Source organism: Equus caballus, chromosome 1 (genome assembly GCF_041296265.1).
Source record: "Equus caballus isolate H_3958 breed thoroughbred chromosome 1, TB-T2T, whole genome shotgun sequence".
In the NCBI taxonomy this organism is placed as follows: Eukaryota; Metazoa; Chordata; class Mammalia; order Perissodactyla; family Equidae; genus Equus; species Equus caballus.
The window spans coordinates 108,410,237-108,437,658 of record NC_091684.1 but is presented as its reverse complement, the minus strand read 5'-3'; the positions used below and the strand labels follow the sequence as shown (position 1 = coordinate 108,437,658).

General features: G+C 40.5%; 1 protein-coding gene across 5 annotated transcripts in view; it reads left to right on the top strand.

The window, feature by feature from the left end:
- Positions 1 to 27,422, top strand: part of AGBL1 (AGBL carboxypeptidase 1) — a 755,364-nt gene that overhangs the window by 103,619 nt on the left and 624,323 nt on the right. For all 5 annotated transcript variants that reach the window (XM_005602809.4, XM_070266954.1, XM_070266962.1 and 2 more), the window contains one exon: positions 24,125 to 24,162. In XM_005602809.4, coding sequence (XP_005602866.2) covers positions 24,125 to 24,162 — 38 coding nt within the window. The remainder of the gene's footprint in view (positions 1 to 24,124; positions 24,163 to 27,422) is intronic.

The following is a 27,422-nucleotide window of genomic DNA, read 5'->3' as shown; positions in this document are numbered from 1 at the left end:
AGATTGAAAAGAATCAAGGAGGAAGAATACACTGCAAGTGAAAAATACAAACTTAGATAGTAGAAGTTCTAACATATCACAACAAATGTGAATAAACTCAACACCTGCACCAGAGATAAAAAGCCAGCTATGTGATATTTACAGGAGACATTCTGAAAACAATATGACACCAGAAGCCTGAAGATAAAGACTTGAAAACAGATAGACGAAGGAAATTCTAATGATGATGGTTACAGTAACAGCAACAGCATCAACAACAATCACAAAAAACCAGATGAGGCACCTATTGGCCGTTTGTGTATCTTCTTTGAAGAATGTCTATGCAGGTCCTTTGCCCACTTTTTAATTAGATTAATTAATTAATTAATATTTTGCTATTGAGTTATAGGAGTTCCTTATGTATTTTGGATATTAACCCCTTATCCGACATATGGTTTGCAAATATTTTCTCCCATTACATAGGTTGCCTTTTCACTCTGTTGATTGTTTCCTTTGCTGTGTGTAAGCTTTTTAGTTTGATACAGTCCTATTTGTCTATTTTTGCTTTTGTTGCCTGTGCTTTTGGTGTCATGACCAAAAAATTTTCGTCAAGACAAATGTCAAGAAGCTTTTTCTCTACGTTTTCTTCTAGTTTCATAGTTTTAGATCTTGCGTTGAAGTGTTTAATCCATTTTAAGTTGATTTTTGTATAGGGTATGAGGTAAGGGCCCAATTTCATTCTTCTACATGTGGATATCCAGTTTTCCCAAGACCATTTAATGGACAAACATTCCTTTCCCTTTTGTATGTTCTTGGCAACTTGTTGAAGATCAGTTGACCGTACATTGCCAACAGATATGTGAAAAGGTGCTCAACATCACTAATTATCAAGGAAATGCAAAGCAAAACCATAATGAGATATCACCTTATATCTTTTAGATATGGGGTGGGGGAAGAGGAAAATGAGGAGATGTTGGTCAAAAGGTAGAAAGTTTCAGTTATGCATGATGAATGAGTTTTGGAGGCTTAATGTACAGCATGGTGATGATAATTTAAGTGTATAGTATATTTGAAATTTGCTAAGAAGATAGATCTTAAATCTTCTCAACACACACACACAATGGTAACTGTGTGGTGATGGATAAGTTAAGCTTGATTGTGGTGATCTTTTCATGGTGTATACATACGTCAAAACATAAAGTTGTGTATCTTAAATATATACAATTTTTATATGTCAAAGATATCACAATAAAGTTATTAAAAATAAAAATAAAAAACAGATGATGTGGTATTAATAGGTAAAATAGAAGTCAAGGCAAAAAGCATTAAAAGGACAAAGGAATAATTTATATTGAAAATAAGAATATACTAAGATGATATAATAGCTATTAATTTTTTGCACCCTACAACACAGCTACAAAATACGTGGCTAAAACTAATTGACCTACCAGAAGAATATGGTGACTTCAACAAATCTCTCTTAAATGCAATGTATCAAATAGACAGAAAATTAGAGAAGTTGAGTACTTAAAGAATACAATTCACAAGGTTAATATAAAAAAACATATAGTTTTCTGCAGAAATTACACTTTTTTCTAACATACGTAGAAACTTACCCTGTACATAAGTTCCTACTATTACCACTGGTATTGAACTCTGCATATGAAATTCTAGCCCATATGCTGTCATAAGTGAAGGAGTTAAAATTATTGGAAATGAGGAGACAATAATCATTTGCAGATGACACTATTATCTACCTGGAAAATCCAGAGTTTGTGTGTTCACTGCGTGAGATATTAAGGTGAATAAAGAGTTTAGTGATGTTTTGAGTAATAAGATAAATACACGAATATTGATTGCTTTCTCAATTACCAAAAATAATCAATTATAAAACGGCATTGGAAAAAGGGATTTAATTCTAAATTGTATTAAAATAGTGAAACATCAGACCTGGTGCAGCCGTCTCTGCAGTAGAGATGTGAGTATCTCTGGTGGGATGACCAGCCCTCATCTTTGGTTCAGGATCGCCTTACCATTGCACAGGTTTCTAGCGGAGTTTTTCTAATATTTGTCCCTGGAATTCTTTTTCTTTGATTCCAGTGAGGCCAGTCTTTTTTCTAGATTTGTTAATACATTCAATCCATTTACATTCAAATCTTGTTGGGCTAGAAACCATTCTTTCTTTTAAAGATCACTTTGCCTGTCTCTGCTCTGACCTTTTCCGTGTAACTTTTAAAATTTACATATATTGGGAAGTCTTACGTGTATGACTACCTAATATTGTGGAGGTAATCTTTCAAGTTTATAATAAAATATAAATGTTGTAAATGGATAATTTATAAATATGTAATAAAATATTTTACTATATAATTTATAAACAGGTAACAAAGCATTTTTTTTTTTAGATTGGCACCTGAGCTAACAACTGCTGCCAATATTTTTTTTCTTTTCGCTTTTTCTCCCCAAAGCCCCCCCAGTACATAGCTGGGTATTCTAGTTGTAGGTCCTTCTAGTTGTGGCATTTGGGACACCGCCTCAGCATGGCCTCATGAGTGGTGCTATGTCCGTGCCCAGGATCTGAACCAGCGAAACCCTGGGCCGCTGAAGCAGAGCACGTGAACTTAACCACTTAGGCATGGGGCCGGCCCCTAACAAAGCCTTTTATATATTTACACAAATACATAAAATATATTATATATTAATATATTCTAAAGAGATCATATATAAAATATATAATAAAATATAAATTTTGTACATTTAATTTATATAATTTAATTTTTTTTTTGAGGAAGATTAGCCCTGAGCTAACATCTGCTGCCAATTCTCCTCTTTTTGCTGAGGAAGACCGGCCCTGAGCTAACGTCTGTGCCCATTTTCCTCCATTTTATATGTGGGACACCTGCCACAGCATGGCTTGACACGCAGTGTGTAGGTCCGCACCTCGGATCCAAACTGGCCAATCCCGGGCTACGGAAGTGGGACGTGCGAACTTAACCACTGTGCCACCCAGTCAGCTCCTATATAATTTAATTTTAAAATTAAAGCAATACTGATATATACAGATATACATGTGTGTACACACATATATATTTGGTCTATCACATGGACCCTTCTAAAAAAATGATAAATGAGTTTTGGAGAAGGTCTGGTTAAACAGGTCTGTTCATACACAGCAGCTGTCAGTATGAATTAAAAGCCATAAAAATGTTTAATTCCTTTGATCTAGATATCCCATTTTTAGAATACTTCTTAAAGAAATGATCAGAGATCTATATAGATTGATATTGAGACCACATTGTTTCTAATGGTACAAGATTAGAAATAACTTAGAAATTGGAACCATAGAGTAGTGAAGTAGGTAATGGTATATACATAATATCACATATTATGTAATCATTAAAAATAATATTTTAGGAAAATGCTGAAAATATATTAGGTGAAGAGTGCACATGTAGGTTATAAAATAGTGCATATAGTATGAACAATAATATATATACCTATATATATCTGTCTTCTTGTTTAGCAATCTGTTGGTTCATCCATCCGTTCCATCCATCTCTCTATCCATTGAAAGCTGGCATGATAGACACGAAAAACAGACTCTATTTTACACTTATTTTTTTCACATTTTCTTTAGCTAATCCATATTTTTAAAAAACCTAATATGATATTTCTTGGAAAGATAAATCAATAATTATGAGCATAGAAATAATATCGTTTGGATTTATTTCTAAATTTGATCACATCAGCTACTTTGATAGGTGTCTAAGGATTCTTGGGGAACCCTTTTCACTCCAGATGGGAATACTTTCCCTGGGTCTACTAAGAGATGTTACTGAGAGGAAGGTGAATTTGTCCCTTATTCTTCTCCGAAGAGGAAGTGACCAGATAAATGACTGATGGACTTGGTGGAACACAAGCACAGAAATGGAGGCCAAAGAATATGACCATAGAAATGGGAAATTGTGGTCTCTTAGGTGAAGAGTTTTGCATTTCACTGGAATTCAGAAGGATGCAACAGAATCATTTTTTTCAAATTAGAAGGGGGCAAACTGAAGGTGTCATTCTGATCCCTCATGGCTTTTTCTGATCTTGACCCCGCAGCTCACTTGAGATGGGGCCACCTCTCCATTCTGAGTAGCTTTTGCTTAATGGCAGAGTTGAGGTGCTCAAGACTTGCATGCAGGCACAGAGAGGGTGACTGGCTCTGTGAGTCTCCCATCAGGGTGCTGGAAAGCCTTGACAACATGGAGAGGTAGTTGGACATCAGGATAATGGACTGTGTTTCCTAACACAGTGAGAAGACCAGTGTGTAAAGAATGGTGCCTGAAGCGCTCTCTCAAGTGTAAGTCACCGTTTCAGACAGATTTTGAAGGTTTTTCAAAACCTATTAGTTTTGGAATATTTTCTATGTTTATTCTAACCATACCCCTATCATAAATGCAAAAGCTGTTTGCATTAAACAATCACACTAATCAGAAATGACAGGGCCCTTCTGGCCAGCCTGTCAAGCAAGGGAGGGGCACAGGAGGGAGTAGCTGGGGTCCGCTTCCAAGTCCTCTATGTGGAGATGAGACTGCTGGGCGCGGGGAAGATCTTTGTAGAGTAACACATTCTCCTGTGAGGAATTTTGTCCTGACACTGGGTCTTGACTTTCCCATTTTTCATTTCTTCCTTTCCCTCCTACTCACATCCTGTTGGAACAACTCATTTTGTTCCTAACCTGCTCTGGGGTTTGCTTCTGAGTGCAAACCAGAAGTACATCTGCACTTTCTCAGCAAACTCATCATTTGGCTGGGTTACTTCATAATTAGATTTTTCAAAAACCTCTCTCCTCATATATCAATTATTCCACTCCCTTAATCATCTTCCTCAGTGTGCTCTGTGATCCTACTCGTTTGTCAAACTGTCTGGGTCTTCGCTTTGGCATTTGCAAAAAAGGGAAGTGTGATATATACCTAATAGGGTGCAATGTCTCCTTGGCTGTAGTGTTGGGATCTTTCTCCCACGTTTTTCCTTCTGGTCCTCGTTTGCCCTGCCAGATGATAGCATTGCTTTCAGTGTCTGAAAAAGAAGATTGTTCAATTTAATGTGCTTTTGGGTTTCTGTGATGATGGTTTTAGCGGTAAAGCATTCTGGAAATTGATACTTTCTGTGTTTATGTCCCTGTGTACTGGAAGAGCTAACGTTCTGAGGCACTAACTGGTTTTACAACTAATTAACCTGTAATAACTTTGGTGATAACCCCAGAGACAAGATGAATTATAGAATGAATTACTGATCCCATGTTGGATAGTTACTACGACGGGAAAATGTGCCAGTGCTTGGACATAGAGCAGATAGCCTTCTGTTCCAAAGAGAGTGCCAGTGCCCGAAAATTCACCCTATAATGACTTAATCATCATCCCAACCCTGTAAAAATAGGCAGAAAAGGAACAAGGTAGCAAGGTCTTAGGAGATAGATAGACATACATAAGGAAAGATATATTCCTATAATTTGTAGGCCTTTCTGCAGAAACCAATACAAATATACTGTCTTTGATGTGTTCTCTTCTACTTGTAGACATTATTTTATGATGGGAATAAATTTATTCTTTATTATTGTCACTAAGCATGAGTGATTCACTTCTTCAATTGATCTATGAGGGTTTTTAAATGTCTCATTCACTGATGGATTCATTCTCTTATCACACATTTATTGAGCGCTTACTATAGGCTGGGAACTGTGCAGGCACTGGGGATGGGATAATGAGTAGAAATAATGGTCTCTTTCCTGATGGGTTTTATAAATTAACAGAGAAAGACAGATGTTAATCATAATATCCCACAAATACTTGTAAAATCCCAGTAGTGAAATCTGATAGTTGAAGGGTATCTCAGTGAAGGGCTTGTGGGTAGGGTGTTCTAGAGTTCTGATTGGTTGAATTTGCTTGTGGTCATCCTGGACCAAATGAGACCCGCATGTACAAATGTGCTCTTTTCTGTGACTGCTCTGAAGGTGAGGCCATGTTGCATTGCTTACTTTTCACAGGATTTGTAGTTTTATTTCCACTTTATACATATTTAGCATTGTTTAGTTCATCAGATGCATCAGATGAGAAGTCCCCAAACGTAATTCCCCCACCAAAATAAGCCTAGACAAATTTCAACAATATTGTATTACATGGGCAGCTTCTTGAAGGTCTGAGAATCATCTGGCTTGCTGGGACCCCATGTCTTTCTGATTAAAGAGTAATTGGACTCCAAATCTGGAGGGGAATCAGCATCCCTCACTCCTGGCATTCACCAATATATGTCCTCATGGCGAGTTTCACTGAAGGCTTGGGGCAAAGGTGGTTGTGATGATACTTAAACCATAGGGCAGCATAGCAAAGAAAAGAATGATATGGGACATCTCAGATTTTAAAAGTCCCTCAAACATCTCCTTCTGTTGGGAGTTTTTGCTGCTTTTTTCTGTAGCTCAGGCTCCATCATTTTCCTATATTACTAAATCTATCCCAGCTATGCCCTGGGGGTGTCTTTCAACAACTATCTCCTTTTGTTGGGGATAATAGGACTTATTGAAGAGAAAATAAAAGGATCTCATTATCAAATAAATTTGGAAAGTTCTGGTTCAAATGCAATGATTTTTTTTTTAAACTGTAGTCTTGTCAGAGTCTTTAGTACACTAATGTATGTTGTAAATTTCTAAGACAGTGATTTGAAGCCTTTAAAAACATCTATTTTAAATATTTGTCAGGAATTGTGTCACTTATGATGACCGGCTATGCATAGCACAGACTCTGACTTATAATGATTTGAGCAACAAGGTTTTATTGTTTCATGTGACCGAAAGTTCAGATGTAGGGTGGTTGATCCAATGGCTCAGTCATGGCGTCAAGGGCTCAGGTTTTTTCTTTCTTTGCCTTTGTCATACTCAGCGTTGGCTTTATACTCAGACTGGTAGCAGTGTGGCTGCAGCAGGTACAGCCTTAACCCTAAAATGACTGCATCCTTGAGAAGAGGAGTGATCATTTCTTCCTAGGGCTTTTTCTAAGAAAAGGGAGATTTGCTCTGGAATCCCCCAACAGACTATCTTTCACATGTGTTTGGCTGGAATTGGGTATTAGCTTTATTCCTAAACTAATCCACAGCATGGTTGAACCCTCCCTTAAGCACCTGGCTGCACATGGGATAAGCAGATACTGGCACAAAATTGAGCTTCTGTTTGGAAGGAGTTCGGTGGAAATAAGTGCAGAGTAGACCGCTAATAATGTCCATTAAAGAAACACATTGCTATGGACTGAACTGTGTTCCTCCCCAAATTCATATGTTGAAGGCTTAACTCTAATGTGACTGACTGTATTTGGGGTTCTAATATGATAAGACTGCTGGTCTTATGAGAAGTGGAAGAGAGAGAGGGAGAGAGTACACATACCCAGGAAAAGCCGTGTAAGGACATAGCAAGAAGGCGGCCATCTGCAAGCCAGGAAGAGAGCTCTCACCAGAAGCCAACCCCTCCATACCTTGATCTGAGACTTCCAGTCTCCAGAACTGTGAGAAAATAAATTTCTGTTGTAGTTTATGGTATTTTGTTATGGCAGCCTGAGCTGACTAATACACACATCAATGTGATATTTTGATTAAAATAATACAGAAGTTTCTAGAAAAATGACAAAATGCTCCTCGTCTGTGCCAAGTCCATCCCTGGAGATTGATGCTAAAAACAATTTGTGGTATACTTTTCTAGCCTTTTTAGTGCTTACCAAATGTACACATACTTACATCATTGTTCACACACACTTTCTATTTTTTAACATTCATATTTTATTCAGCATTATGCAAGTTGCTTATTTTCACTCAACAAAATATATAGCCCTTCCTCATTCTTTATAAGGTTTGCATAGATACATGGTACAGATGTATCGTAGTTTCTTCAACCATCTTACATCTTAGTACAGGAGGAGGTTGTATGAAGTGGCTCCCATACTTATCTGAACATCTCCTGAGATTTGTATTCAGCACAACACACTTTTGGATCTGCTGATCTAGAATTACGGGTTCTCTCTGTCTCTTGTTCTAAAAGAAGATTTAACTTCTTGAGGGTCTCACAACATTTGACCACAGCAGAATATAGTTGGCTGACGGTACCCAAAGGACATGATGACACAGGGCACTAGTGAGTGACCATGGGCTGGACAGTCACCATCTGGTCCCTGCTCGTCAAAAATGCTAATTTCCCATTCTTTAGGGGACCAGGCACTTTGTTCTTTCATGCATGACACTGTATGGTTATGAAAACTCTGACATTACTCAACAGCTGACTTATTCCATCTTGGATGAATAGAGTAAATCTGACTAATGAATCTATAGGCAGGATTTTGGCAACATAAAAGATTCTGGCCTCCCTAGAAAAGTTTTCAAATTTGTGTAATGTTTACAAGGAAAATTACTTCTCATAATTGATGTTATTTGAGTCTAATTTTATTTAGCAGTAAATGCTTTGCAAATGTAGAAAACCCATCCCAGTGAAGACGTTTAATCTTTAAACCCCTTTAATCCTATCAATGGAGTTGTTAAAATAAACATGGGTGATTCCAACATGCCTGGGCGTTCACACGATTGCCCTGTTTGCAAGAGCCAAGATATTGTGTTTATCATAGACAAAAGATGACCTTCTCTTGTGGATTGGATTGATTTCCAACAGAAAGATTATTCTGTGAATCCAATTCCTATACAAATGCTGTTAATTGTTATACACATATCTCAGTTTGTTGACTCAGTTGTTTGGAGGTCCACATGCAGTATTTTGGAAGGTTTGCCTAACAATTTAATTTTTCATTTCTTCATTTTTAAAGCCTCATTTTGGCTTGGATTTATTTTAGGTGACAGCACATATAAGTAGAGGAAAAGAAAAAGAACCAGAGTCATTAAATTGATGGATCAGAGACTTAAATTTTTTTTAATGCACTTTCTCTCTTGATTTCAAAAAATTATGAGAAAAAATATCTTTCTCAAGTCCGCTTAATCTTTAGCACCTCATTTATGTCATCTATGGTGTCTTTCTAGACAAGGGTGACTTAGAAACTATCCAGATTTCAGACACTGGAGGCTGAGATGTTCCCCATGCTTCATTGTTTAAAGGTGTTTGTTTTATAGCACTTTTTAGCTCAATTATACTATTTTTCTAGAGTAATAGCCACTAATTTTTTCATTAGCTCCCATCATGATGTTGCCTCAAAGAATCATGGATTATTTAAATTTGAAAAATAGTCTTCTTATTCCAATTCCCATCTAAACATTTTTGTATATCAAAAGCCCATGGCATATGATAATGGTATAATAAGTATTATTACACTATTACAAATAATCAAAAGTATATATTCAATTATACATAGCATGTATAAATACTTATATATGACAAAAATGCATATCTCTTATTACCATCACACTTCACTTGATTAACATAGTTTTTATAATACATAGGCGTAGTACTGTAGACTCTATGCGTCAACAAGACGAGACGAGATACTGGGGAATTCTATGTAGGATATTATGACATTTTTCAAATCTTTCCTCTGATCTCTGCGCTTATAAGTAAAGGAAGAATTTCTTGTGCTCTTATATTCAGGAAGGCTATCTTGAGTAAGGTGTTGATTAAAGATGTCATGTGACTACTATTCCAGTCTTTTAATCTGGATGAGACTAACAAGTGCATATGGTCTCCTGCAGCCCATGTCTGAGACTTTTGACCACAGAGTAAGAGCCTTCTTAAATGGAAAATGACTTTTAGAAACCTTTCAGTCCACAGAGATGACACAATCGCATAACATTGTGCCTCAGCGGGTTGACAGATCCTTGCCCTCACAACATGCAGTCTGTGTTGTCCATCTTTACTGAGAAAGCTTTGCCCAGGGATCTGGTGACGGCAGGTAGTATTTGTCTCTACCCCCATGGTATACATTTGGTACCACCAAAGAAGCCTCATGGCTGGAGGGAGGAGAGGAAAGACCAATGGAGAGGTGCAGCATTAGAAAATATCGATTCCTATCTGCAAGTACAGAATGTGTCCAACTCTTGGACCACCCTAGGAATCTTGGGCATCTTTTTCATTGCCCAAGATCGTTTATGTGCAGCTTCAGTAACTACAAGTCTGTCCTGTCAATGACTTCAGTAAGCTGCATGGGTCCAAAAGGGTTAGAGGCGCTTTCTCTTCTAAGAGACTTGATAGACAACTCACGCAAAGACAGATAGACCTGGGAATGTGTAGGGAGAGGCGCTGACAGACAAAGAAGCCCAATTTGAGTCCATTGATTTAACTCAATTACAAAAGTTGCACAAAGACAGTGTTAGACACAAAAGGAACGGGCACTTTCACATGACCCTATTTCCTTACCTCTTCCTTTTCTCTATTTTTCTTTGTTAATCGCTTTCTTAGAAGAAAATAATTGTGCTGTAGAACCAGTATTGTAATTGGAATCAGAAGACCTGGGTTTAAATATCTGCTCTAGGAAGTTAATTGCCTCAATCTCAGTTTCTTCACAGTAAAATGTGGACAATCTCAGATCTGTTTTAAAAATTTTGAAATGAGTAAGTAAGGAGCTTGGCACAGAGCCTGTCACATTGTGAATACTCGGTGATTCCACTGACTGCCAATTCGCTTTCAAAACAGGGAAGAACCTTCTATTATGATGGGGTAACATTTTATGGTCCTTAAAATAGCAAAAGTTCAATGCTCTTATTCCCCACCACGTTTCTGAGAACCCAAGTAAAGAGGCTACCCCATCATACTGGAAAAATTGCTCTCCACCCCACATATTTGGAACTTGTGGGAAATTTTGATTTGGATAACATCCATAGAGACCTACCACATGCGAAGGCTTGGAGTTAGGTGTTGCAAGGGTTACCTGGGTGCATCCCTTCGCTGGAGAGGATTGAGATTGCATAAGTGGTCTGAGGCAAGTGCATAAATTACTACTTAGTTATTACTATAGAAGGCACCAAGATGCTGAGGGGAATGCAAAATTGAGGCACTCACACCTGGATATGAGTGTTAGGAAATGCTTTGTGGTATATATCTGTGTTTGTCAATCAAGGGTCAACATATTCTCAAGAGTCTGAGAGCTTGACACAATTAAAAAAAATTGTGCTTACACTTGAATGTCACAATGTACTATCTTACCTAAGATATATATAAAACTTGTCCTTTAAGTGATAACTTATAGTTGAAAATATTTTTATAAGACTAATTTCTTAGGTCATTGTTTCCCAAGCTGGCAGTCTGAATAGTATTTTTCTTTACAAGATATTTGTATGTTACTCAAGAATAAGAAACTGTGGCATTTCAGATAAAGGTGGATGGTTGGATAGAATTTTGACTCACAGCCTTTCTGGGTTTCTGATTACAGTTTGACCTCTGCATGTACTTCAGCATCCTTTGCTACTCCACCACAGCCATTTTGGGGGCTGTGGCTTCTTGCACTTTGTTTCATTTGTCAATGGACTTCTTCTATTTCTTGTCTTCCAAAAATGTATTATAACGTTTGGTTGGCTGATGACTTCCCCCTTCCATTGCCCCCACCATTACGAAGTTATTTGTTTTTGTATTTCCAGGATGAAATTAATGGAATTTTGGGAGGAAGGGAAGCGAATTCATGTTATCAGTTTACTTTGAATGAGAAGCCCATATCTCTCATGCTTCCTTTCCTTTCATCCATCCATCCATCCATCCATCCATCCATGAAATTTGCAAAGACTTGCTTAGGATACAACAGATATGAATGATTCAGTAATTCCAAATGGAAAAGAAACAAAACCATGTAAACAGAAGAAAAATTTCTTCAGCTTGCAATCTAGGCAAGCCATTAAGCTTTTCATGGCACTTCTTGATGAGGATTAAAGGATGAGATTTAGAGTGGATCAGTGGTCTGGGAAAACAGCCAAGGTCTCTATAGGGAACCCGAAAAAAGCAGGTGGACGCTACTGGCAGCTTTACTACAAGCTTGTTGACCCACCTACAGGAATCCCCATGCTATGCCCAGTTTTCAGTGGAGCTAAGTGACCTGCCCAGCACCATACTCCCTTATCCACTCAGTATCTTCCTTGCCCTGTGCCCTTCCTCTCACTATTTCAAATCACTCCTGGAATTCTTTCTTTTTGTGAAGGAAGATTCGCCCTAAGCTAACATGTGTTGCCAATCTTCCTCCTTTTTTTTTCCTTCTTCCCCCAACCCCAAAGCCCCAGTACATAGTTGTGTACAGTTGTAAGATCTTCTGCTTCTTCTATGTGAACCGCTGCCACAGCATGGCTACTGACAGACGAGTAGCATGGTTTTGCCCCCAGGAACTGAACCTGGGCTGCCAAAGAAGAGCGTGCCAAACTTGAACCCCTAGGCTGTCAGGGCTGGCTCACTCCTGGTATTCTCAAAAAATAAAAGCTCACCTATGTGAGACTTACTTTATGTGATATCTAGAGGTAGTGTGGGATTAAGATTCAGCTATATTTAAGTTTAGCAGAAGACTGTTGCAACCTATTACTATTAATTTATTTGCCCACCAAACTTATGTTTTAAAATTACTATGGAGCAGCTGCTCTGATAGGTGCTCAGACTTCAAAGATTGTAACATAATTTCTGTCCTCAAAGAGCTTCTAGCCTAATCTGGAGTTAGATATATAAATAGATGATGTCCGTGTTACTGTGAAAATGCTATAATAAGAGAAAGTAGAAAGTGTGATCAGAACTCAGAGGAAGAACGTTACAGAGGCCGGAACTCAGGTAATGGGGGAGCTGAAATTTGAGCTGGCTGTTGTCAGATGGGTAGGAGTTTGCCAGATGGAAAAAGACAAAAGGAGTGAAGGCTTTCTAGAGAATGGGAGAACTGCTTGTTCAAACCTGTGGAGAAATGCCAGACCACGATGGGATGAGGGGAATTTCAAGAAGCATTATGTGTCTGGGGTTCTCTTGGAGGTTATGGCCAATGTTTGATTTTATTGGTAATAAATGCAATCCTTTGAAGAAGTGAGATTGATGTTTTTCTCAAGTGTCCCCTATCATCTAAGTTTGAATGAAGACCTCGATTTCTAAAAGAGATAAACACTCCACAGATGCTGGGAATCATAGGCGTAAGTCCTGTCAATCAAGGGATGAGCACCAAGTCACTGTGAGGCTTTAAAATGGACACAAATTAATAAGGCTTCTGCTGTCTGGAGCCTTTGATTCTAGTTTGGAGAGTCCCTGAAATCTCATGGATCTTTTCAGTTAAGAGAGAGGGATGTTTATGAAATCTTTGCTTGGAGGTCCAGCAATCATGGCACTGTTGGGTGGCATCACTGAGGGTCTTGAGCATTTGAGCTGAAAGAAAAATGGCTTAGGAGTCCTCCCCTCACTTCTAACTGAGAAAGTCCCTCAGCCAAACCTACGGAACACCTACTGCCTAGGTCTGTGTTTTGTAAGAGTGGTTTGTAGGCCAGCGGCACCAGCAACACCTGAGAAGCTGTTAGAAGTACAATTTCTGAGGCCCCAACCCACACCTCCTGAGTCAGAAGCTTGGGGGATGGAGCCCTATGTGTTAGCCAGCCCTTCGGGGCATTCGGATGCACGCTCCAGTTTGAGGGTCACAGTCTGGGTGGTTGATGGTGAACTTTCCTGGTGCTATTCCCAAGTCCTGCGAGTGAGGGAGCCCTTTGCAGGCCTTTGCCACTCTCCTTGCCTTCTTTCCTAAAAGACCTGAGTGTTTTTTGAAGAGATGACACATCATCAGATCCAAGGACAATTTTTTGGTAGTAAAATACTCATAAAATTTACCATGTTAACCATTTTTAACTGTACAATTCAGTGTCATTAATTACATTCCCAGTGATGTGCAACCATCACCACCATCTATTTCTAAAACTTTTTTATTACCCTAAACAAAACTCTGTAACCATTAATCAGGATCTCTCCATTGGCCTTCTCTTCAGCCCGTGGTTACCTCCAGTCTCCCTATGTCTTTATGAATTGGCCCATTCTGGGTAGCCCACAGAAGTGGGAAGAATCACACAGTGTTTGTCTTCTTGCGAACGACAACATTTTGAAGTGCCGGTTGCATCAGTGCTGGGGGCTCTAAGCCTCACTACCAAGTATGGGGCCCCGGTACACCTTAGCCAAACACGCTGAATAACGATCAGGCTTATCTTTGCCCTGCCCTTTAGCTGGAGCAAAATCAGATACGCTTTTATTCATTCATTGAGTCAGCAAATGTCAGTTGAGTGCCTGCTCTGTGCTATACAATGAGATAGGATATCACGTCTTTCCTTTTGTGCTTCCAGATATTTCAAGGGTGGATTGTATCATACATAGCATTTAACTTACAAGAATTCAACTGAACGTGTGATACAGCAACTATTCTCCGACAGTAATACAGCGAACATTCGGTAACATTTTATTTTGCATATATATGCATAATTATATGGTATACTCATTATACATTTATATATACATATTACAGTAGAGGATTGCAGTGACACATTCATGTATATTGTACTTCATGAATAATTTAAGGAAACTCAAGGGAAATATTCGCTTTAAGTGCTAACTCAAGAGTCACACCCATATGTGGAAAGACACTCCCCTGTTTGTGAGAGCTAATTGGAATCCCCGCTCGGCTTCCCACTGCCTCCCCAGACATTAGCCTTTCCCATCCTGGTCTTGGGGATGGATCCTCAAAAGCTTTTGTCTGAGTCCTTGCTCCTAATGCTGTTGCCCATGGATTTGGAAGTACTTCAAAACCATTTTCCCTTTGCAGAGTTGCTGCTTATGACAGAGCAGGTGGGGTTGGTCCTCCCAGCCTAGAGTGCAGAGCTGAGCTCCTCGTTCCCTGGGTCAGGAGGGAGCACCCTCTGTCACTCTCCCTGCTGAGGGTTACTAGCCAAACCAATCTGAGGTCGGGGTTTCAATTTCTCTTATAAAAACTTCCCATGATTCCGTGATTGATGATGGCTCCCACAAGCTGTCTTTGACAGCATCTGGATAGAGTGGGGAGGAGGGGAGTTTTTTGTCTGTTTTTTTTTTTTTTTTTTTTCCCAGAGAAAAATGGACAAGTTCCATGCTGGGCACAGGGTCTGGTTCGACCTTTGAGCCATATGTTCACATTTTTTTTTCTTTCACTGTGCAAGAGCCATCTCAGTTTCCATTTCCATTTTCTTCTTTCTCCCTTGAAAATGGTGATGAGCAAGATCCATTTGTCATCTATTTTCCTTGGTAAGCTGGCCTTGTGTGTGTGCGTGTTTGTGTGTGTGTACACTTTTATTCATCCCACTATGTATTCCCTCTCAAGCCCGGCAGGAGGCCGGGACGGTACCAGATGGCGTTCTGGGCGCCATGCTCTGCAGGCAATGTGTTCCATCCCTCGTAAAGGTCCTCCTGCTTTATCCACCTGTTATTTAGATAACTTCTTTTTTTTTCCACTTTCTGTTTCTGCTACTACACCCCTGTATCCCAAAACTCTAGAGAGGGTTAAATTCTAGGGCCACCTTCTTCCTTCTTTCTGAAAACTCCCTGAAGAAGCTCGTTGGCCCCAGTGCTCCACTTGCTGCCGGTGGTTGGGAGTAAGTGCCCAGATGGTGGGGTCAGACAGACTCATGGCCAAGTTCCAGCTCTGCCACTTTCTAATGTTGCTTCAGGCAGGTTCATCTACCTTGATCCATCCCTTCATCTGTGAAATGGGGATTGTTCTGAGAAATAACAGAGCTAATGTTACTTCTCATAGCCAGCTGTCAAGAAATCCTGTTAGCTCTAAATTTAAAAAGTATCCATGTTCTTCTTGAGAAGATCACTCCAGGTGTACCTTCAAGAACTGTATGAAGGGGACCTAGAGTGGATATGGATTCATCGGTTCTGGGGCTAGAGCAGTAGTAGGTGACAGCTGACATTTCGGTGATTTCTATTCCTTTTGATCTTCTTTAATTTTTTTTCAACAGTGTTTTCTAGTTTTCAGTGTAAAAGCCTTGGGTTTCTTTGGTTAAATTTATTACTACGAATTTTCTCCTTTTTGCTGCTGTTGTAAGTGAGATTGCCATTTTAAATTTCATTTCGAAATATTCATTGCTAGTGTACAGAGATATAATTGATTTTTGTGTATTGATCTTTTATTGTGGGGACACTGCAGAACTTGTTTATTAGTTCTGATAGTTTTTAAGTGGATTCTTTAAGACTTTCTATCTTCAAGACCAAGCCATCTATAAATAGAGATAGTTTTACTTCCTCTTTTCCAATCTGCATGCCATTTATTTATTTATTCATTCATTCATTCACTCCTAAATGTCCTGGCTAGAACCTCAGGTACAGTGTTGATCAGAGGTGGTGAGAACAGACAACCTTATCTTGTTCCTGATGGTAGGGGGAAAGCGCTCGGTCTTTCTCCATTAAGTATCATGTTAGCTGTGGGTTTTAAGCAGATCCCTTTATCAGGTGGAGGAAGTTCTTTTTTTTTCCTGGAGTGTTGAGTGTTTTTATTGTGAAAATGTGATGGATTTTACCAAATGCTGTTTCTGGGTCTATTGAGATGATGATGTGGTTTTTGTGCTTTATCGTGTTATTAAGGTGGATTATTACATTGGTTGATTTTCAGATGTTAAACCAACCCTGCATGCCTGGGGCAAATCCCACTTGACCATTGTATATAATCCTTTTTATTTGTTGCTGTATTTGGTTTGTTCCACATTGCTTTCTACTGGTTTCTACTCTGGTCTGTCTCTGGTTTCTACTATTGCTTCCTTAGAGTCCTTTTTTGTTTTCTTTTGAAAAAGTAGAGTAGCCAGAGAAATCTTAAAACGTGTTAGGTCATTGCTGAAAATCCTTCATTTGGAATGAAGTGAAGGCCTTTGCAGTGCTTTCCAGGCCCTGCATGAATGGTACCCTGTTACTCCTCATCTCAGCTCTTACTCCTCTCCTCTCATCCTTTGGACTCCAGCAGCCCTGTCCAGCTTGCCGTTCCTTGAACAGATCATGCCTATTGTCATCTTAGAGTGTCTGCACACACTTCCTTCTCATAGTCATATGGCAACTTCCTTCCCTCCTTCACGTCTTTGTTCAGATGTTGCCTTCTCCATGAGGCCTACTCCAGCCAACCTTTTAAAACTTGCAACCCATCCTTGCACATCTGATCTCTTTACCTTGTTCTTACTTTTTCTTTTTTTCTCATGGCATTTATCACATTTTAGAATACTTATTTAATGTATTATTCAAAAATAATCATTGTCTTTTAACTGTTTCCTTCACCCTAGCCCTAACCTGTTTGAGTGGAAGAATCTTTGGTTTATCAGTTTATGCCAGCATGTAATAGGCACTCAATGGATATTTGTTGAATAAATGAATAACGAAAATAAGAGTCCTGGGCCAGAGCCTGATTTTTGGAAAAGGTTCAACAAATATCTGATGGTGTTCTGTATTCAAATAATATTAAATGGTGGGGGTAGAGTAATACAAAAGGAAACATTTCCTGTTTTCTGGAGTTCGCAGACTGGAAGGGGAGACAGACATTAATAAAATAATCCCACAACTGAGTGAATAATTACGATTTTAATTAAGCAATGAGAAAAGGAGAAAATACGGATGAACATACCCAAAAAGGACCTGGACCTGGACTAGGGGTCAAGAACGTCTTTCCTGAGGATGTGACACCTAAGTTAGGCTACGAAGGGTGAAGTATGAGCTCAGGTGAAGGGGGAGGGGAGGACAGGAAGCATTTTAGGCTGTGGCATTAGCAAGGACAAAGGACAAGTGATGGGAACATGCTTCAGGGCTTGGCCAAAGGCCAGAGGGGTGGCAGTCTCACCCTTGGTGTGAGACAAGGCTGGAGGGGTGGCAGCAGCCAGCCTTGATAGAGGCTTCTGGATCATGTTTCAGATTTGGATTTGTACCCAAGAGCAAGAGTGGGTGTGGAGGTAGCCGTGTGAGGGGGCCCTTCTGAGATGTTCTTCTGGAGAAGATCACTCTAGTTGCAGCCTGAGGAACAGTTTGAGGGGGACCTAGAGTGGATATGGATGGATGAGTTCTGGAGCTAGAGCAGTAGCTAGGTGAGGGATAGTTGGGTGGTTTTAATTTATTCCACTTTTTTAATGCTTAACTGTATTTTCTAATATATCTAAAATAATTATGCAGCTCACATGCATTTATTATACAGGAAATTAAAATGTAAATTTCAACCAAGGACCAATAACTCTCGAAATTACATTTCTCAGTGAAGTACCAAGCCCCCTTGTGCTTGAACTAGGGTGAAAACAGCAGCATGCAAAAGGAATGGACAACTTAAGAGCACTCTAGGAGTTAGAATGGGGGTGTTTGAGTGTGTGGTGAGATCTAGATGGTAAAGGCAAATAGATGAGAAGGATGCATGCTCAGTTTCTGGGAAAGTGGTAGTTCCATTTTCTAGGAAAGGGAAACTGGAGAGGATCATGTCTTGACAAAGAGAATATTAGGATCCTGGTAGCTGAATGCTAAAAATTGCAAGAATCTTTGGGTGGTCTACAGACTTTAAGATGGCCCTCCCGTGATCCTCACCTCCTGGTGTTCATGCCTCGTGTTCATGCCTTGATTGTGGGCAAGGGCTGGGACTTATTCTATAGCAAAAGTGAGTGCTTGTTCCCCCCATGATAATGTTTGTTATATGAGACTTTGTCTTGCATACATACATGCTATAGAAACTCTTCTTGTTGATGAAGTAAGCAGTCAGATTGGAGAAGCCCACACTGCAAGAAATAGTCAGTGGCTTCTAGGAACTCCAAAAAGCCTCTAGGAGCTGTGAGAGGTCTTTAGCTGACAGACAGAAAGAAGTCAGGGCCCTCAGCCTTCCTCCTGCAAAGAAATGGATTCTGCCAATAGCCTGTTTGAATTGGGAAGCACACTCTTCCCCAGCCAAGCCTTCAGATGAAGACTCAGCCCTGGTTGATGCCTTGATTACAGCCTTCTAAGACCATAAGCAGGGAACCTAGCTAAGCCATGGGATTCTGACCTCACAGGCACTGTGAGATAATAAATGAGTGTGGTTTTAAGCTGCTAAGTTTGTGGGAATTTATTACGTAGCAATAGATAACTAAGATAGATGGCAGTTGCTATATCTAGGCCATCTGGGCTGCAGAACATTTGACTTCTATGAGATAGTTTGGTCCTGTATCTGGGAATAGCAATCCGTTTTTCTCCAGGGACCTCTCCTGACTGGCAAATGACAATCCTGTCAGTTTACCATCTGCAAATACGTATACAGAGATTAGATCTCACTTCCTTGCTCTGTACTGGTTCTACCAATGATGCCATTCAAGTGAATGTTTCAGGGACTGTGGTAGACTTTTAGTTTAATTTTTGCTTCCCTCACTCCCTACACTATCCCATCAGTTAGATCTTATTATATCTACTTTACAGCCAAGGAACTATGAGCTTTGGAGGGATCAAGTAAACCTAGAACCCAAGATCACAAAAGTGGCAGCTCCAAGCTGCAAACATAAAGCCCTCTAATTTTTAATTTGGCAACTCAGCCCTGGCATTCAAAGACATCTGTGGCTTGCTACCAATTGAGTTCTCTCTCCATGTCTCCATGACTACCTCTGAACATCTAAATCCTCTCAAGCTTCAGCTAAACTGTTCCATATAGAACCCTGAGCCAAGCACTGGACTCAAGCTGAAATTGTTTGTTTCACTGGCTCTGTGACGTATTAATCCCGTGACCTTGTACCGGTCACGTAACCACTTGAACTGTAGAACTCTTATTTGAATGATGAAGAAATTACACTGAGAGAGATTTTAGATTCTTTCTAGAACTATGTTAAAAGTAGAGAGAAGACTTTAAGAGCACTAGATCTAGAATCAGACAGATGTAGACTTGTGCCTCAGTGCTGCCTGTTGCTAGCTGCTGGAACTTACATGGGTTATTTAACCTTTGTGAACTTCATTGTTACCATTTGTAAAATGGGACTAATAATTTCACCCTTCAGCATTCCTGTGAAGATTAACTGTGATGTATAATCATGTATGTAGGACACAGCACAATGCTTGGCATTTCTGGGGCTCCCCAGATAATGGTGATAATTATTAAAGACTATGGTAAAAGCACTTAAAGTTTATTTTTACTTGAAGGAATAAATTGAATTGTTGCAATTCTGTGGCTTTTTGCTAAATTCTTGACAAGAGAATGTTTATAAATATGCCAATGGCTTAAGCTTAGCTTTTTCTGAGGAGGAGAAGAGAAGTAGCCTGTGACCTCTAGAATCTCAACAGAATTATCCCACCACATTGTGAAAATGCATAGGGTGGAGGCTTTTTTGCTTCGCCTTTGAATGTTATTCTCATTCTCTGGAAGCAGGATGCTCTGCAGAATTTATTAAATGATCCATTCAGTAATGTAAACTCTGGGAAAGTCAATGGAGGAGGCATTTCTACTTTCAATCCTACATGGACATCCCATCGGGAAGCTTGAACAATGTGCGATGATGGTATGGGTTTAAACTTTAAGAAAACAGTCCCCTCTCAAAACCCTTCTTCTATTGAATCAATGGAACTCCCAGAACTATGGATGCTGGAGGTCTGTGTCCAGCAAGGAGCAGTCTAGCAGCCCAAAGGTATTAACTTTGGGGTCCTAGTTTACTCACTCAATGCAGTGGGCTTGCTTTCTTGGAGTGGAAGTAATTGAATATGTTCTTTCTCATTTCAACTTTAGCTGCTTAAATTTTTGCCTTGTGTGGGATTAACCATTGGTTAACAAAGTAGTTTCCCCAGTTCTGATGGATTTTACCTTCTTAGTGTTACACTAGGGGAGCAGGAGAGAAGCAGAGTGCAATGCTCAGATAGTGGACCAGCATTGTAGACATTTATCCATCAAGTGGACCAAAACTAGAGCCTCTTGGTGACATTCACATGAGTGGCTCAGTGCCTGGATCCCAGCACCACGTGGGAGACCAAATGCTTTGTTTGCTCATTGGTTCATTAGTTGACTCCAGATGTTTATTCTTGTTCAGATCTTATGTGGACACTACGCCTTAAGCAACATCTTTAAAAGTTTTTTTTTTAAGGAAAATATTTACATCACATTCCCAGTAGGCACATATGTGTGTATGTGCCTTGAAATGAAAGTTTCTCAGATCACTGCTAACCTTTGCTATATGAGATGACTCCGATATATTCGACTCCATTCCAGTTTATCCAATTTCATTAACAAAGCTAGTCAATACCTATTATATTGATTTTATAATCCACTATTGGGTCACAACCTGCAGTGTGAAAAACACTGTGCCTAGAAAATCTAGTGACTTTCACTTTCAAAACCAACTCCCCCCCAGGTTTCCTCCTACTTCCTCGACTGCACGTTCTCTGAATCCTTTAGGGGTTCCTTCCGTCTGGAGCAGATGCCTTCCTGGGCCAGCCCTCTGTTCTGCTCTTGATTGAATTTCCTCACATATATCACCAGTTCCTGTGGCTACAACGACTGTTGCTCCTGTAGTGATTTGTAAATATATATCCCCAACTTGGGATGCTCTCCAGAATTCTGCATCTATGCTTCCAGCAGCATTCTCAGTAGTTCCATGCAGCTTTGTCCCCATCATGTCCCAAATAAAAATCGTTTTCTTTTCTAAACACCTCAATTTTCCTCCTTAGTCAATTAATGGCTTTCTTGTTCTCCCATTTACCTTGGCTAAAAATTTTAGGGTATCAGTCTACCCTATCATTTGGTCTTATTAATTCTTTGCTCACAACCTTCCTCTTACTTTTCCATCCTTGCCACCATACCCCCTTGATCAAAAAGGTTGAATGGCTTCTTATTGCCTATGGAATCGAATCTGAAGTCTTTAGAGTACTGGGCTATGGTCTCAAAACTTATGTCCATCATTGCCCTAAATGTGCTGTCTGCCACACTACACATTGATCCCCCAATTAGGAACTATAGAGAAATAAATATTTTCTAGTTATTCAGGAATCAGCCTTACCTCTTTGACTAATATGGCACTTATTATGTATTTTCTGCCATATGATGTCACTCTTTGGATTCATGCTTACTTGTTCGGTTATCATACTGTTTGATACTTTCTAGAGGGTTGAGATCCGGGAGTCACCTGGATCTTCCTCTCAACATCAAGGAGTAACCAAACCATATTGATGCTGTCCTCTAAACTGATTATTCTCCAACATTACAGTGCTTATGAATTATCTGTTGGAATAAAGGTTCTGATTCAGCAGGCCAGAAATGGGGCTTGAGAGTCTGCATTTCTGTTTGGCTCCCAGAAAATGTGAAGCTGCTGGTGGGAGATGCAGGCTTTGAGTAACAGGTCTCTAAACCTTCCTTTCACCATCTCTTTCCCTTCTTCCTCCTTGCCACTCTTTCGGTTGGGACCCTTGTCACTTCAAATCCTCCTAACTGGTCTGCCTGCTGCCTCTCCCTCCCCACCACTAGTCTACCCTCATAAAACTATTATCTAATGGATCATCCCCTCATTAATGAACTCCCCAAAGCAAAAGTGCCATGCAAATCAGAAACGTAGGGTTGCCCTTATAGACCTGGCCTGTTATCTAGGATGGGGCTAGGCACTTTGCTTGGAACATCCTCATTCTTTCTGTTCATGCTTCCGTGGTTTCCTTCTTCTCTGCTTCTCTTTGATAAACTTAATGTGGCTACTCTGCTTTTCCCCAAAATATTGATTTTCATCTCACCCCAGCCCAAGCCAGGCCTTGTGCACCGTGACTCCCAGGTTCTCCACACTGGCTGGGACGCCCAGCTACTTTCAATGTGTTCCTTCTTAAATCCACTGTCGCCCAACAATGTGGGGTTATAAAGGAGTGGGGCTCAAGAAGGTGAAAGCTGATTAAAGGAAACCATGGTTGAGAAGGATAAATGAAAGAGTCCATCAATGAAAACTAGCCTCACTTTCTTTATGACTGCTCTGCAGTTGTGTTGGTCTCGTGGAGCTGGAGGTCCTCCCAGCCATGGGTTTGCACTGGGACCTATGAGATTCAGGCCACTGCTGTTCCAGGACTCCCCTGTAGGTTACGGGAAACAGTGATGTCTCGAGGGCCTAATTTCTATTTTAATTTTCGTTTATTTTTATGTGTTCACTTATTATTATTGTTCTTTTTTACTGCGGGCTTTATTGCTCGTTATTAGATAATATATCACAAAGAGAATTGTCTCTTACAACTTGGCAGAGGCCAGGGCAGGGCAAGTGTGAGAGAGATTCTGGAGATCAACAGATGGGGAAGAAACAGAGGTGGGAAATGAGATTCCTAGGTTTGGGGTCCCAGGTCTGCTCACATGTCTGCGTAATCTTGGAAGGGTGATCCAACCTCTTTGGCCTGTTTGCCCAACCCTCAGAGGGGTGCTGGCAACAGATCATTGTCTAACAGGCTTTAAGGATAAGTTACTAGGGCTGTGCAGAATATTTCTATTCTTTGAAAAAAAAAAAAGCAAATAAAACTGTCCATCCTAGAATCACACCATAGTGTCCCCATTGCCTTGAAGTTTTCTTTTGCCTAGTGAGTGGTTCTTTGTGTGACCTTCTCAGGCTCAGGGGACAGACTGAAGGTCGCTAACACGTGGACCAAAGGCGATTTCATTCTTATATGCCTCCCATTGCTACAAAGCCTGTGAAATTCCTCCATGGAAGAAAACAATGAATTTGGAAGGAAAAATGCGACAAGTGTTTTTCACCCTGAGGAACCAACCTTGCTTTGCACTGTATGAATGTTTTCCAGTGTGTCTCCCGTGGCACGAGTGTCTCAAGTTTGCACGGCATTGCTGCACTCACTCAGCCATCAGGTCCCACGTCCTCCCATCCCATCCTCCAGAGTCCCCAGGGCTTCTAGGTTAAATCAGGAGACTGACAGGAGCTCTGGCCGGTGCGAGCAATAGAAAAACGAGGAGCACAGTGTAGGACGTTGGTGGAAGGTGGGAGCAAGAGCGGGAGGAAGAGAGATTTTCAGCAGCACAGGGGACTCCTGAGACCCGTTTACAAGACGGACGCTTCCCTCAGTGTGATTTCTACATTTATGCCTCTTTAATGGCCAGCGCTAGAATCAATAGAATGCCTGCTACCTGGTTAATAATGGGGCAGTTAGGTGGCAGCAATGAGCAAGCGAGCTACGGGATGCATGGGCTGACAAAAAGACCATTGAATATTGACTTTTTCGCTTTTCTTTCTCTTTCCCCAGGGCAGCCACTGAAGTTCTGGCAGCATTGCTGAAATCCAGTAAGCACCTCTTTTGAAAAGTGGTTCTTTCTTTCCCCTATGAGTTCAGTGAAGGACATTCTTCTGTTTCTGTGGCACATTTTCAACCTGGAAAGCAATAGAGTCATTCTGGGATCTTTGGGATGAGATGGAGAATATTATGGCTGTTCCAAGCACAGGGCTACAAAGAGAGAGTTAATACCTCTCCCCATGTGTGCGTGTTGGTACATAATGCCACCGGGTCATTGACTCTAAAAGAAGTATGTTGTCTACTGCAGACCTGGGGCACTCTAGCTCCTTCTAACAGGACCAGCAGCCATTAAGGACTGTTGGAAAGAACTCCAGGTTCCAGTGGGATTATCGTATGGAAGAAAAGGTTATGACAGTGGGGGGGAAGCAGGATTCTTGCATTTCATTCCCAACTCAACTCTTGACTCTGTATTCTTGAGCAAGTGAAGTGTTGGGAATTGCTTGGGCAGTATAGATGCTGATAAGTTTATATTAAATAGTTAGCTCTTTTCTCAGTTACTTGAGTGATTGCAAAAGAATAGCTCTGGGGGTCTGAATAACTTGAGGATTTTTTTTTTTTTTTTTTTTTTTTTTTTTTTTTTGCCTAGTAGCCCTGGTCTAATTACATTGGGAGTCAATTTCCTGTGTGTGCAATATAATAGAAGGCACCAGGCACTTGGGACTGAAGAAGTCTCCACTTAATGTTTTTATTTTTTTTTCCCCTCCTTACCTCTTCATCTATTTTAATTTGGCACCTTGGAAACCAGCTGCTTCAATTGTGATATTTGTTTCTCTGTAGGGAGCCTGAGGCCTGTGGGTAATACGTGAACTTTAATAAAACTTATAAATAAATAAATAAAAATAAAAACACCTTCTCCTCCCAACCATACATCTCTGTCAACTATAAGCACAGAGAAAGGGCCGTATCACGTAGCCCTTCTCTTTGTAGATGGAAGAAAAAAACCTGAAGCTTGAGTTTATTTGGTTTATTGGAACTTGATACAATACACAAGTCTATCCACAGCTTTGTGACCTGCGGGTAGAGTGAAGGTGGTTCGAGGGGGTTGGGAGTGCAGAGTGAGAGGTCCTGAAGCCGTTGAGACAGGAGGGCATGGAAAAGTGTTAGCTGCGGGTTATGGGGAAAGAACGGTTCATCCTTAAGACTGAACTTGCCTCAGGTTTGATGTCTTGATTCCTATTTTTCCTTGCTCACTCTGTCGCTCCTGATTATAATGCCAGGTGTTTGATGAAAAAAGGTGAGTGAGTTCTTGGATTGCAAGAAGTGACAGTGCTGAGAATGGCTGGGTAAGCCTGCCTGTGAATGCCGTGCCTTGGGACAAGAGCTCTCCCTTGCATTCCCCCAGCCCTGCCTTGGCAGTAGAGGCCCGATGTTTCACAGGAAGAGAGCCCTGGGAGCTGAGAAAGGCTGGCTCACCTTCCACACCCCTTTCTCACCCTGTAAACTTAGAGTTGAGTGTCCTGATATACAGTGTACCTACCATGTCGAAAAATCTGAGTCACAAGCCCGTTATTAACTATGTCCATATGAAACATGATGCGTGGGCCCAAGAGAAACCAATAGCCAGTGCAAATACCGACTAATTCAGGCTTAGAACATTTAGGCAGATTTTCAACACACTGGCAGTGCTTAACAAACTGAGCATGCTCTGCTGGGGGCTCAGCTCTTCGAGTTTCTGACTTCTGCTCTCCCTTTAGAACTCAACTCAGACATCATTTCCTCTGAAAAAACCTTCCATGACTATAAGACCAGGTTGGATGCCGCTCGTCTATGCCCCCATCGGCTCTCCCGTCTCAGCATTGATTACCTGTATCGAAAGTGCTGTTGTGTGTCTCTCTCAGCTGACTGCAAACTATTACAGGAAAGGGTCGTCTTTGCTGAGAGTTGTATTACTTGCGTCAGCACAATAAAGAGCCTGAAATAAATATTTGTGGACTAAACTTGCAGATGAACAAATGACTTCTAATATTTACACGTGTAAGAATGGCAATACCACCCCCTACTACCTGAATCCAACATCCCATGCATCGAACATTTGTAGTTCTGATCTCTATTTCCTATACTAATAGACTCTTAGGGAACGGATAGCCTGCTGCCCTCCGCATTTAAGACAGGTTTTATTGTCCCATCAGAAGGATGTATTGGGTTATTTGCTGATTATGCTGAGCTGTCTACACAGACTTTTGTCTGGACCTTAGGTTCTTTATAACAGGAGAGAGTTGGATGAGAGGTTCTTTATGTTTTTTCTACCCTGAAATACTCAGCCCTAATGTTTACCAGGGTTTCTCAAACTTGACACTACTGCATTTTGGACCAGATAATTCTTTATTGCTGAGGACTATACTGTGCATTTCAGGATGTTTTAGCAGCATCTCTGGCCTTGACTCACCAGATGCCAGTAGCATCCCCAATTGTAATGAACAAAATTGTCTCTAGACACTGACAAATGTCCCCTAGGAGGTCACAATCGCCTCCTGTTGAGAGTCACTGATGTACATTTGACCACACACATGAGCTGAAGCCCATTCAAGGTCAACTGACTCCTCCCCAAATACCTTTATTGGTATTTCATAGAAATGCCCTTTTTGCACAATTGATCTTAAAACTTCCCCAGTGCTGGCATCATTTCTATGAGTTCAGAAGAAGTAAGAAAGTCATTATGAACATGCAGAAATTACTTGGAAAGGAGCAAGTTCTAGAGATCTAGAGAATCTTAGAACAAGGAGGGCAAATAGGCTCCATTACAAGTGACAACTCATATGTATGGGTAGAAGGATTCTGAGATCATATTTGAGCTCAGCAGGAAAGTGGGCTGTGTCTAAATAGCAGAGTCTGTCATGGATTTGAGGAGGAGCAGTAACAGCTCACCAGGCAATTGCCATCTTTGTTCCATCAGCCTAACCAAAATGAAGGCATGAAGGATCTGGGTGTGGATGGTACCACTCCACTTAGGCTGGGATTGCTGGGGGGGAGGGGGGGAGATGAATGTCGTGGAATTCTCTAGTGCTTTCTATTGTCTTCATGCATAGTTAAGACCTGACGTGGAATGTCTGTCAGTTTGGATCCCAGCTGAGTTCATGTCAGCTGAACTGAAATGCAGGAAGTCAATTTCTGTCTAAAATTCAAAATCTCACCTTCTGGCACTGATATCTGGGAGCATTTATGTGAAGCACATTAAAAGCACATTCTGGCCTTGATGCTTGCTTGTCAGTATAAAAGTTGGCTATTGTAGTAGATCTCTGTAATTGTGCTA